Genomic DNA, 14,234 nt, shown 5'->3' with positions numbered 1-14,234 from the left:
GCATTCAAACAGACTGCTCAACTCTACATCTGTCATTAACAAAGACCTTGGCAAGATCGGGTCCTGCATAACCACTGCCAAGCGGAACAAAGTGAATGGTTTCTCATCTGGTTGCCAGGCTGCATAAATGAAATGTGGAATGGCTGTACTTAGAACTAAATTTCTTATGCAACAGAAATCTTTGTGCATATTTCATTGCCCTGGACTCTCACACTAGTCACTACATGGAAGTGAAACAAAATACAATTCAGCCTGCTTTACATATTTAAAACTTTCATACAAACTAGAACATTCATTCATTCCTTTATGCCTTCTTTCCTCACATCATTCATTCATTCATACATTTTCTGATGTCCGTTTTATTCTTTTCAGGGTCATGGGAACATACTGGAGCACTTACTTTACCTATGTTGCAGTGTGTCACCTCAGAATGTAACTTGAAACTGTTATACAAGTAAAAAAAAGCCATTTTTGCAGGGAGCAAGCCCTCCAGCACCTTCCATGAAGAGGACTAACCCTCCACATCCACATACTTATATATACCAAATTCCATGACTGCACAAAAGTGAGGAAAACTGAAAAAACATGCTGCAGCACTCCACTGCTCTGTACAGTTAAAATGCACATGGTTTTGATGTACTACAATCCCAGAATCATGGAGAAAAATGCTTGATGTAACTACTCTTGTTGGAGTATAGCCTAACCAGAATGGTTTATTTCAAATATACAATGCCTATTAGTCAGTAGAAAGGGTTAAATAAGTTTCTTTAATTTTATGTAATGCTCTCCACTTTCCAGATTATTTTATTTTAGTGCCATTCTGATGGTTTGGCAGCTTTATGCATCTTTGCTTTTTTATGCATTTATTACCAGGCCTTTAAGAAAAACAAAAGAAGTATCTGTGCAGCATGGTTTCATTTTACAAAAAGAAAAAATCCATTTTCTTTTAATCTAATTCAGTTCCACTCATTATGTATGCACTTTGTTCTGATTCACTAAATAGGGACTCTCTCATGCACGTCATTGCTCTCTCTCCCTGCTCTCACACACACACACACACACACACACACACACACACACACACACACACACACACACACACACCAGACACATCTCCAGTATAATTCATACAGATTGACACTGTCTATAGAGCCCACTCATCATAAATATATGTACAGCACATCCATTTAAACAGTATTCATTCTATATAAACACACAACTGTGTGCAGGGTCACAAAGCACCCCACACACACACATATACACACACACGCACACACCACACACACACACACACACACACACACACACACACACACACACACACACACACACACACACACGCAAACACACACACACACACAGACATACACACACAAGCAAACAAACACAATTAAGCCTACCATGTGTAGCTTCTGTTCCGTATTCCCTTTCCACAGTTATTCTAATTCTACCTAATATTTCTCACTAAAGGGTACCATTCCATGTGGAATATATCTTCTCCATGCCTGTGACTTGTCATAAGGCTGTACCAAACACATTACACATTCATTCTGTATTCACATACAACACACTTTAATCAGCATCATTCCATTCACATCACTCACTTTACATACACAAAGCACTACATATTTCCCCACACTGCACACTGCAACATGCAGCCACTAAATTGACACTATAAATCTCACCACAGCCTGCAAATTGTGGCACTTAACACATTGTCACACATCATTCACACATCTGACTACTGTGCAGCCTACCAGCTGCACATTTTCTCACACCCAATATTCACACGTCTGGCCTTCTGACAATGTTATATAATAATATCCCTCTAGAAGCTGTTATAACGGTCTCTGTGAGATTAAAACACATTAAGTTCACTTTATTAGACCACTGGCTGCTGCTGAATGAATTAGACACTATTTCCAAGGAGGAAATGTAATATTTATTTTCATTGCTTTTTTTACCTTGTTTTACAGAAACAAAGTATGTTCTGAAATTACCTTCCCTGCTATGTTAATAAAGTGTCCACAGTTTGCATTGTTTAAAGTTTTACAACATATGTAAACAATAGGCACATGTCATGATGTGTGCTGTTTGGCACTAGTTTCCCCAAATCCCTGTTTAGTCAAAATTGAAAAAATTGTAGCTTCCCAAAATGCCACATCAGACTGTTACATAAGATGCTTTTCCTTTTAAAAGATGAATAGACAAATCCTATGCTTACTCTTGATATTGATGTTGCAAAATCTTCTGTTGCATTACATTTAACATCCCCTTTTTATGCTGTGAAAAAGTGTTCTTTCCAGACACTCTACTAATTCTGTTAGCATTGTATATTCTAATCCTTCAACCCAAATATATATTCATCGCACTTTTTCCTGACCCAGTTTTAATTATAAATGAATTATAAAAAAATGCATAATCATACCCTTCAGGAAGTCAAATACCCCTGCAAACTACAACATTAGGTTCATAGGTTCATAGGTAGGTACTAGGCTATCGGCCCTAGGGCCCATACAAGCCTAGCCAAAAAATGTACCCTGGCTTTCGCCACCCAAGAAAATTATTTTCTTGTGCCCCTGTCGAGCAGAGCCACAGAAGTGATCCCTGGGGTGAATTTCCCATTTCCCATCCAATCATCAAGATTTTTCTTGAAGAGTGCTAATGAGGAGCTCTGTTTGACATAGATAGGTAGCCTGTTCCAGAGTATGGGAAGTCTCTGGGACAGGAATCTATCCCTCCAGCATGTTCTGTTTATTGTGGTGACAAGGTTTAGGTCCCTAGAGCGTGTAGCTCGGAGGGATTGGGATTTCTTTAAGTGGAGCATGTCCAACAGCTCTGGGTATGACATAGCTTTGTATGTTAGGCAGAGATCGCCCCTAAGAAGACGATATGCGATGGAGTAAAGCTGTAGTTTTTTGAGACGGTCTGCATAGGGCATCTGTTTGAGGCCAGTAATCCTCTTTGTGAGGTATTTCTGTGGTCTTTCCAGTTGTTGTAGATGTCTTGTGAAGTACATACCAAAAGGGGCATTGTACTCTATAATGGGTCTAATGAGTGATGAGTAGAGGGGAACAATGACCTCTTTTTTCCTGGATGAGAAACCTTTTGTGATGAGGTGTGCCACATAGAAGGATTTCCTGACTACTGTGGCGATGTGATTATCAAAGGAGAGACTACTATCCACCTGTGTCCCAAGGTCTCTTATCACATTTTCGGCATTAAGTAGACTACCAGCTATGTGGTAGTTCATGGGTACAGAGTTTTTACCAAAGGGGATGACAATACACTTTTTGGCATTTAGCTTCAGGCCATGGCTTTAATAGCACATCCCTAAGAATGGACTCAGAAGTGAGAAATCTAGGTACACAGATAGATAGTACCCATAGCCGGCCTTAGGCATAGGCCAACTAGGCAGCTGCCTACGGCGCCGTTCTAGCAGGGGAGCTTTTCCAGTATTTATTTGGTGTAGGTAAACCGGGCGGCCGCAGTGGTGCAGCAGTTAGCGTTGTCGCCTCACAACAAGAGCTTTTCTGGTTTGATCCTCAGCTGGGGTGCCTTCTGTGCAGAGTCTACATGTCCACCCTGTGGTCGCATGGGTTTCCTCTGGGTGCTCCTGTTTCCTCCCACATCCAAAAAACATGCTCTAGGTGGATTGGACACTCTAAATTGGCCCTAGGTATGAGTGCGCGTGTGTGCCTTCTGTGGTAGGTTGGGCGCCGGGCTGGCAACTCAACACCGTAAAACTTCACTGCCAATCATAAGTGGACAGGTGATCTGCTGTGGTGACCCCTAATCGGGAAAAGCCGAAAGTAGAAGAAGATTTGGTGTAGGTAAACCAGGATGGGGCACTAGGTGGTATGGTGGTGGGGCACCCTGGAGCCCTTTTGCCTAGGGCACCAGTTGACCTAAGGCCACTCCTGTACCTTGAACATTGACCACCTTATGTACAGAGTGGTGAGAAAGTCCTTCTATATGGCACAGCTTATAAGTAAAGACATGGCATCCAAACCAAAGGAAGTTATATACTCACTGTACTCAGCCCTAATTAGACCAATAGTTGAGTACAATGCATCTTGACCAGGCAATTACAACAGCTGGAGCTACCTCAGAAGGTCATCATAAAGAAAATACAGGGTGTAAACAACATGTCCTATGATGCTAGACTAAAAGCCCTATCCCTTTATTCTGTCTCATACCAACTATTAAGGGAGACCAATGCCTAACTTACAAGATACTTACAAATCCAGACCTGATGGAACTGTTGCACACTCACAAGACTAACAGCATGAAAATCACCTGAGCTAGAGATCTAAACCTGGTCTGTGACTTGAGCAAAACATATTGGAAGGACAGATAATGTGTCTCAGGGATTACCCCTTCTCTGGGACATGCTTCCTATTCATGTTATGCAGAGTCCTTCCCTGGCCCTCTTCAAATGCAGTTTGGATCAATGGATGGGAATCATAAATTCACTCTTGGAGGAGTGCCTATGTCCCTTATGGACAGAGGCAGTCTGTAAAATACTCAGAAGTATATACACAAACCTAAGCCATCCGCTAGACCCTAGGGATCAAAAATCAGGTAAAATTCGGGTAACATTGGCTTGGCTTGTAAGGGCTGTTGAGTCATTAGCTTAGTAATCTCCTATGAACCTATAAGGGCCTTCCCGTGACCTTATCTGTCTAATCTATAAATCATGTCATTATTACTCTGTTTAAAATCAAATGCCTCTATTTGTTTTCACAACCTCAAGGCTTTTCCTTTATTTTTTACATCTATTACAAACAATATAATGATTTATTTTCATTTCTCCCATAATAATATCCCAAAAATTCTTTCTTTCACTGAAACTTTGCCATTATTCTGATTTTTCATCCAATTTTATGGCTGCACCTTTTAAAATATTTTGATTTATTTTGTGTCTGAAATTATACGAGCTTAAAATGTTTAAGAATTGTTTTTGTTCAAAATAATTCACCATTCACTCTAATATTTTTAAATTTTGAAATGTGATCCAACTAGACATATCCCGATAGAAAATATTGTAATTTTGTTTACTGTCTATAATCTCAGTTGAAAAAAATGAGTATTTTCCTCAGACTCTTATTTTTCTTAATAAGAAAATCTTCCCAAATTCACTCAAAGTTCTTTAAATAATTACGATATTTTGAAATGTATTTGACTCCTTAAAATCAGCTAGAATATCTTATTATAAATGTTATGCAAAGAAAACCCACATATACTTTAACTTACCATTTTTACTGACATGTTTTTATTTAATTTCTAAAATGTTTAAACAATTTCAGATTAATTTTCTAATGATGTTAACCAGTCATAGCCTTTGGCTTGTTTTTGCATATGGTACTGTATGTGCTACTTAAACATTTATTGCAACCTTCTTCCTTCCTGTTTCAGCACAAAGTTTACTAAGTAAGCTTCAGATCCATACAGTAATAGCAGAGCTAAGAAAGGCTTTCATGACATTATATGATGCAAGTTTATTTGAAGCCATTTATTTTGCTCAGATCATGTCAAATAAAACCAGTCCTATAGTGGGAGGTAAAGTGATTAATCTCTATCGCATTCATTTACTGAATTCTCTCTGTTGCTGACATTTTCTGTAAGGAGATCTCTTATCGGGTCTATATTACATGATCGAAAACCCAAGTCAGCGAATGCCTGTTCGCCAACCAGTAAACAGCAAACTGTCTTTTCTGCGAAAGGCCACTTCTGCAAATTTTTTCCTAGGGGAAAAAATTGCTTGGCCAACCAGAAACGACACACTATTTCAAACCTATCAAAGTGAGGGGCTTCTCCCCCACACCCCCCAACTAAATATACCAACTCCAAGATCGCATTACAGTGTGGAAAAGGGCAAATTCATGACAAGCTATTTTTTTCCCCTAGGAAAAATTCGTTGAAGTGGACATTCACAGAAATGACAGATTGCTGTTTATTGGTTGGCGAACAGGTGTTCGCTGACTTGGGTTTTTGATCACGTAATAGAGACCCCTGGCATCTGAGTTTGACAAATGTCATTATTGCGACTAGGCTAAACATTATATTGCCAATCTAAATATCATTTGGTTTATAGTTACTATTAAATACTCAGTTTGATAAGAATAAACATAAACTTTTTTTTACATTAACATGATTGTCTATCGCCAAAACTAGTGGCTTCAACTTAACAAACCACTGAAGTATATTTATGTTAGACTTTCTTTCATTTTATTGGGTGAATCCTGATGCAAATTAAATAACAGAGTTTGGCTTAATATTTGCAAAATGCAGCACATTACAAACTCAAAAACTATTTTACTTTGATTTGATGATTTATTGTAATGCTTACCTTTCATTAACTAAATCAGCTTCCTGTTATCCTAATGTTTGGTTTGTGATAGCCAGAACACAAATATTTTTTATACTTCCCACATTTCAAGTGTTGTAGTGTTTTATAAATAGAAGAATTACGTCTTTTAAAGATTATTATTCACAGTTTGTACTGGCAAAAAGGAATTTTAAGTTATGGATTCAATGCAAACAACAAAGATAAATATGTCATAATAGTTGTGCTTACTGTTCTAGTAAAATGTTGTACATGTGAACAGTGGACACACTTCTTTTTCTTTCGGCTTTTCCCGGTTAGGGGTTGCCACAGCAGATCACCTGTCCGCTCATGATTGGCAGTGGAGTTTTACAGTGTCGAGTTGCCAGCCCAGCACCCAACCTTCCACAGAAGGCACATACACATACACACTCCTAAGGCCAATTCAGAGTGTCCAATCCACCTACAGCATGTCTTTGGGATGTGGGAGGAAACCGGAGCACCCAGAGGAAACCCACGCAACCACAGGGAGGACATGCAGACTCCACATAGAAGGCACCCCAGCCGAGGATCGAACCAGAGAAACTCTTGCTGTGAGGTGGCAATGCTAACTGCTGCACCATCGTGGCCGCCCACATGTGAATAATGGACTACACTTCAAAAAAGTTTCTTCTTTAGGCTTCGGTGCTTACATACCTCAATACATACAAGATCTCACATGATTTCAGGGTAAAGTTAATGACTGGTGGACTTCATGGAAACTCTAATTTTAAAATGTAATGGACTAATTTTGTTCTGGACTTTCACTTACATATTTCCACTGTTAGTCTACTAGAGAGATTTGCCATAGTGTTACTAAAATCCCTTAAACTGATGAAAATGTTGAATATTGAGGCAGTCTGTGATAGCAACACATATTTCTTAAAATTGTTGGCCACCTTTGTGGGTATGATTTTGGCTGTGCTTATTAAGTTTTTTATATCTGCTTGATTTTTAAACTATTTTATATCCAGACTCATTTACTTGTTAGTTTTATAAGGAAAAATGTTGTTATTGATGTATGTTTTTTTAGATATTTTCTATTTTCTAATAAAATGATTTTTGATAAAAAGAAATTTGATTCTGAATCTCCCTGTCATCAAAGGTGCATATCTAGAAGTCCTCACCACTGCTTTTTAATTTTCACTTAGTCCATTCTGATAATACATGTTGTTTTGTACCTTGATCCAAGTATGCAACATGAGTGCACAGAAAATGTTGCACTGTAGGTGGAGTATTATGGATTATTATGGATATCTTGAACTGCTGTTCTGAACTGGGTTTCCAAAACCATTTTGTTCCCAGCAGTTTACTTATTTGAACTTGGTTACAGTGTCATCTCAGTGGTTATATGCACACCGATAGGTTTACTGGCGACCAAAGGCAAGGAAACTGAAAATCTTCACTCATTGATATGCATGCCTTTAATTAATATATTTGAAAAACTCTCCTATTCTGTAAAATTACCTCTAATGTCTTTCTGACTATAAGCAACTATTTGTTATAATAATCTTTTAAGAAACTATTTTATTTTCTTGGTCTTCTAAAGAAGTGGTAAACTCTGGGTGTTATCTGTAGAAATGGCACGATGTTTTACAGTTTCCTAAATGTGAATTGTAAACAAACCTGTCAGTATGCATTTGAAAACTTTAACCAGAGCTGGTCCAAACGTTATTTAACATCTGAATTTATTTGTATCTATCCTAGGAACATTTAAGAGAACTTACTGGCAGCTGTTTTATTCCAGGGTTGCCATTCATTGTGTCATCTGCTCAGAATGTCTATGTATGTATTGCTGACATGTTTATCCAAGTTCACTTTGCAGTTGGGAGTTGTTTTTATCCCTTTCCCCACTGTAGTGCGGTCTCAGAGTTGGTATTTATAAATAGCAATAAGTATGTGGGGTATACATGGAAGGTGCATGGGGGCTTGCCCCCATGCATAAATATTGTTTTTTGGGTTTTTTTGTTTTTTTTTTTTCATTTTATTATGATTTGACCTTTTGGGTCAATCATTTGTTTGATCAGCTCAGTGACAGGAATTCCAGACCCCTCTTGGATCATCCACATGCACCAAAGGAAGTCCAGAACCACTACATTTTCAAGCCAACTACGCTAGACTGATACATTTGAGCATGCACTGCCATTTATCTAGTGGCCTTTTATACCATGTGACTTTTGTGACTTCTCACTGGGTAGTCATAGCTCTATTTTTGTTAATGAATTTTGACAGTACATCGAATGCTAAATATTCCAGGGTATGTTACTGGTATTTTATCAAAACCATGTTTGACCTTAAAAAGCAGATTAAAAGTGCACCATTGGAAATTCAAAATTAAGTACTTTTCATAGGAGGGCAAAACCAACCTATTTCACTGCAAGAGGCTGTGCTTTCTGTACCCCTGCACTAAACTAATCATTTCTGTGTTCATTGCATTGACACAGTAATGAGGAATCCCTCTCCACATACACTGTCCTTCAATTCAACAATACAGCTTTACGCCATGCTGTAAAAAAAAAAAAAAAAAACAAAATCAGCTTTTTGATTCAGTATCCATAAGTTACATGTCATGCTTCCCACACTTGAACACCATTTTGGCTCCCCATTGAAATGTGGGCACTAAAAATTCAGAGTGCCGAAAAGCCAAAAAGAAATACCAGAAACACAGGAGAAGAGTGTATCTCAAAATATTGCTCTTCTCATTAAATCTTCTTTTTGCAGGGGGTCTCCTTAAAACTTCTTTTTGCAGGGTGAGGGGCAAACCTACTAAGCAAAACTGTGCTTAGTGGAAGCAGCGACTCCCAAGTTTGCATTGTTGCTGTTGACTAGTTCTTGGAGACACCCATAAAAACTGTGTTTATCTAACATTATAGAAGACAAAAATGGGGCATGTGCACTTCATACCAGAAGTATTTCTCTCATACAATTTCAGTGTGCTTGTGCAGTCGTGGAGGCAGAAAGTGGAAGTCTAGGTAGTGTGTAGATAAGCAGACCCTCTGCTGTCATTATGTAATATAACAGATTTGTCCCTAGGATAGCAGGTAGTCTAAACAATGCAGAAACCAGCACGTCAGTTAACAACTGATAGTTTTGGGGTAAGTAGCCGCTTGGATTTTTCAAGCTTATTGAACTTCCCACCCTTAAAATCCTTAAGCATTTCCCATCATCACGGGGGGGGCAGTAAAACTAGTACTAACAAGCACTAAGGTGAGGTATGAGCTGTTTGCTAGACTGTCTTGAATTATTTGGGTCGATCACGATTTATAACCTTTGCCAGTGCTAAAACAAATGTTAAACAGTATTTAATAGACAGGAATTTGGATTTTGCAGCCTCTCCAGATCAAGTGCATGCACTATGACATTATGTACACTGCCATGAATAAGTGCTATCCAGGGCTTGGAAACTCATATTTTGATAGCCATGACCAAAATACATTTCAGTTGTATGGCAGCTATAAGCTGAGCATATCTAAGAATATTCACTTTCATTGAACAAAGCTTGTTGTAACAGAAGCAGTACTGTAACCTGAAGGCATAAAGTAATAGCCACTGGGGGACCTTACTAAACTAGTTCTTACTGTAGAGAAGTAAACCAGCATTTACCATAAGAAGAACAAGGGTAAATCATATCATTAGGTACCTATATTTTTGTAATGATATTTTTTTATGGACGCCACCTTGTAGTACTCCTGTACTAAATGTATTTTGCATGGCAGCCATCAAGTCAGTTCTTATGCCTTGCAAATCAGTATAAAACTAGCACTGAAGCTTAAGATTTCTGTTGCTGTGTGTACCATAAGAAAATCATGATACCATTTGTTGTATGCCCTTGATTATATGATTGGATTTTGCAGAAATATTCTGTTTAAGTTAGGTGCAGGGTAGTCATCCTCACACTGTTGTGTAAAGCATTACATATGCAGTAAAAAATACTGTACAGCATTTAATTAAACATTTCACTTCTTCATTTTGACTCTTAGAGGATTTTTCTGGCACAGTTCAGCAAGGTCACAGCTGTGTACATATGATGGGATGATGAGTTAGAAATAAAAAAGCATAGCCAGCTGCCTGTGTTAAAATTCTGAAACAACAGAAGTGAATTGCTTTTTTCTAAATTTCTGTGATGCTAACATAATGTGTTCTACACTGTTCTGTAGGTATCTTCCAGAAGTTATGGGAGATGGTTTAGCCAATCAGATCAACAATCCTGAAGTGGAAGTTGACATTACCAAACCAGACTCACTTATTCGCCAGCAGATCTTGCAGCTAAAGATCATGACAAACCGCTTAAAGAATGCGTACAATGGCAACGATGTGGATTTCCAAGATGCCAGTAAGGAGGCAGCTATATAATTGTTATGCTTTAGGTGTACTATATTTTGCATATAAGAGTACATTTTTTTTTTTTTGTGAGTTGAGTGTAACATGCTTCAATAACCATATTCACTAGCGGTAAGTAGCCCATATCAGTTCTTAATACCCCTGCTTCTCTGCAGTAGCACTGGAAACACATTCCACATAATATGTCCTGTCATGTAAGAAGAATTAGGGCCTCTTTCTTCTACAGTTTTATCATTTATCATTTATGTCTGCTATTACATTTCAAACTCTTTACAAGGACCTGAATTAACAGTCTATTTTGTTTCCATTCCCTTCCATTGTTCATCCTTCTCAGAAACTTTTATTGCTTTTGAATTATTTCAGATTCATTCCCTTCCATGGCATCTATAATGATGCTGAAATAAAACTGAGGGACTGTCTTTTTCAACACTGCTGATTTGAGCAAAGAGAACTGCAACAGGATTAATCTATGCTGCAAAGTCCCACAATAAACCCCAGTACATGCTAAATCTTTGAGAGTTCATTTTTTTTTACTTTCAGAAGCACTGAAAGTCTTTTGAAACTGCTAGGAGAAGCAAGTTGCTCATGAGTCAACATTGCAGCATTGTCTTCAAAACAGAAAAACAGTGCTACAAGTTTCACTTTAAGGAGTACAGATCCAGTGTGTGTGTGTTTGTGTGTGTGTGTGTGTGTGTGTGTGTGTGTGTGTGTGTGTGTGTGTGTGTGTGTGTGTGTGTGTGTGCGTGTGTGCGTGTGTCATGGAGTTATAAACCAGCTTATATTATTTCTTTCCCCTTTTATCTCCAGAAATTTCTGATTTGAACATCAAACTCCTGTAATGTTACCTTTCAAAATCAAGAGAAACAGAGAATTAAAGATGCAGCACATATACTAAAATTATTTATTTAGAAACATTTCTTTAGATAAATGTAGCAAGCCTGCATAACTTTTTATTCCATTATTTTCTTTCTTGGCTCATGTATACCCTTTTAGTTTCATTACATATTGAAAAAGGGATATTTTTTGCTGTTTTCATGAGAAAAATATTGACCCCCCCCCCCCCTTCAAAATGAAATATTCTGGCTTAAATGTGGTATGATCGGCTATGTCTAAGCAGTTGCAAGCACAGATTTTAAAGAAATACAATGTTTTTTGAGTCTTCTGTATTGAGCCATTTGGTGAACGGAAGGTTTTTCCAAGAGCTTTTCAACATCTAAGACGGATGATTTGAAGTTCCTCATTGCTAGTTTCCACACATAACACGGCTTGCAGAATTCCTTAATTTCCTCCTTTCCCAAACCTCTCCTTTTGGCAAGCACTTTAGGACATTAAAGTGATTTGTTCCTTTAAAATGTACCTTTCTACTACAACACATGTTGCAGAAAGTGATGAACAACATTTTATCCCTATTGGTCAACATTTTCAGGTACTTCTTTTCATCCTGTACATTTTTAAAGATGCCATTTTCCCTAAGACTATGCCATCAAAAATATAAATGAAAATCTTTAACCTTCATGATGTCAACTTATGGAAAATGTAAGTAATGTCCATAGACTTTAGTGACTGCATTTCTGCACGTGCCCAGAGATGTGTCCTTTAAAGTTTATGGATACACCTCACGTTATTCCTAAGTTGATGTCACTTACGGATACAGTAACTTTATTTGGATTGTGGTTTAATAAAAAAAGTTATTAAGCTATTCTTAATAAAAATGGCTCAAATTAAAAAAAAAGGAATGAACATTGTGAAATTGCATACTGGCATTTTACTTTCTAAATGTCAGAATGTAGTATTTAATATGAACAAATCACTTTACTTATTTATATGAAAGAACACTCAAGATATTGCTTGTAACAAAAAGTGTACAATACAGAAATCTAATCACATCTGTAAGAGACTTATTACAATTTGCCCACAGGTCGCAGTAGTGTTCTGCCTTCTGCAGTAAATGTAAAAACAAAATCCTTCTGCCAAGAGCCAGCTTCATGCGTCTATCCCAGACCAGGTTCACTCATCTGTTAAATGTTTTCTAGGTCACATTTTCACAGTTATATGCCCCATTTTGTTATTATTATTAGTAGCAGTAGAAGTATTGTCTCAGTAAGTGGATTTGAGTGCTGGTGCTGAAATCTATCCATCTGAAGTTTCTATCTGACAAGGTACTATTCTAGTGCAAAAATGCCTCTCATTTTTTTTTCTTCCTCTTCATTTTTATGTTGATGCTTATTTCCTGAGCACATTCTGGAAATCAAAGTAAACAAATAAAAAGTGAACCAACAAAAATGTAATAAATATGAATTATTAATAAGAGCATGACAGTACTCTAATAATAATAATACAAAAAACACTTTAAAAATATAGAAGAAAATTATATAAAAGCCATCAGTCCAACAAGATACTTGTACAGTACAGCAGTCTAATTGCCAAATACATTTAACTGTTGGGAATTAATAATAGTGGCAAATTAACAGGACAGCCATGCCAATGACTCCCAACAGAGTACAGCAGAATACATGGGCAAACAGTCAAGCAGATGAACACCTGTAGTAGTGAAAGTCGTACAGTTCTATACTGAGAATCAGACAAGTCCTGAAACTCTAAAGGCTTCACTGACAACAGGTTCATCTTCTGGAAATTAGCCTGACCCTCAGAAATGTAATCCTGTACCCTAACTTCAGCAAAAAGAGATTATTACCTCCAACAGCTCATGGAACATACTTCCAAGAACACAACAATCCATCAAAGTTACAAAAAAAAAAAAAAAACAGACACCCCCCCCCCAAAGCTGCTAAAAGTTTGGCAACGGCAGTGCATGTAAATGTGAATCTCAGTGTATGAGTTGGGACAGGCAAGCTGGGGAATGCCAGGCTGCAATAATAGTTGTTAGAGAAGCCCAGGAAAGAGGACTCCACCACTGCAAAGCATGACCATTCCAAACAGATGAAATTGTTTCAAGCACTTAAACAGTTCTAATATTCCAAAACAAATTAAACAATTCCAAATAAGTCAGGAAACAAGTTCAAGATCTAAAGGCGCTAGTCAAGTAGGAGACATATAATGTGGCCTAGTGTAATAACCTGGATTAATTCTGGTTCTCAGAAGTACAGGAACCCTCTGACTGGTTTTAATCTAGAAGGACGTTGCCACTTCTGTGCAATACAGACCAACATAAATCAAAGCTTAATACTGAAGAGGAGTGAGACATACAGATGCCGTAGAATAATGAACTGCCATGGGGGACAGAGAACGGTCATCTAATAAATTACTATAACTTGCAATAACAATGACAGCACAATAGTACAGTAAAATGCATTAACTTTAACATGCTTATCCACAGTTTATAATACTTTGGTACACATATTTACAGTTTGTTCAGTAGAACTGAAGACGTTCAAGCAATTGTTTAAATTATATTAAATTATTGTGTCTGCAGAATGATCAGTCAAATAAGTTCAATTTATGTAGTGCCTTTTATGCACATGGTGTGATTTTATGCATCTGCATTCAGTTTCTTGGGTAACAAGAG

General features: G+C 37.6%; 1 protein-coding gene across 1 annotated transcript in view; it reads left to right on the top strand.

Annotated features, from left to right (window-relative positions):
• The window catches only part of GPC1 (glypican 1), a 1,908,824-nt gene that overhangs the window by 1,802,665 nt on the left and 91,925 nt on the right, over positions 1–14,234 (top strand). The window contains exon 8 of the mRNA XM_044070103.1: positions 10,525–10,700. Coding sequence (XP_043926038.1) covers positions 10,525–10,700 — 176 coding nt within the window. The remainder of the gene's footprint in view (positions 1–10,524; positions 10,701–14,234) is intronic.

The sequence above is a fragment of the Protopterus annectens genome, chromosome 4.part1 (assembly GCF_019279795.1).
Source record: "Protopterus annectens isolate FY-2018-M chromosome 4.part1, PAN1.0, whole genome shotgun sequence".
In the NCBI taxonomy this organism is placed as follows: Eukaryota; Metazoa; Chordata; order Ceratodontiformes; family Protopteridae; genus Protopterus; species Protopterus annectens.
The sequence above is the reverse complement of the archived record's forward strand: the minus strand, read 5'-3'. Positions and strand labels throughout refer to the sequence as shown.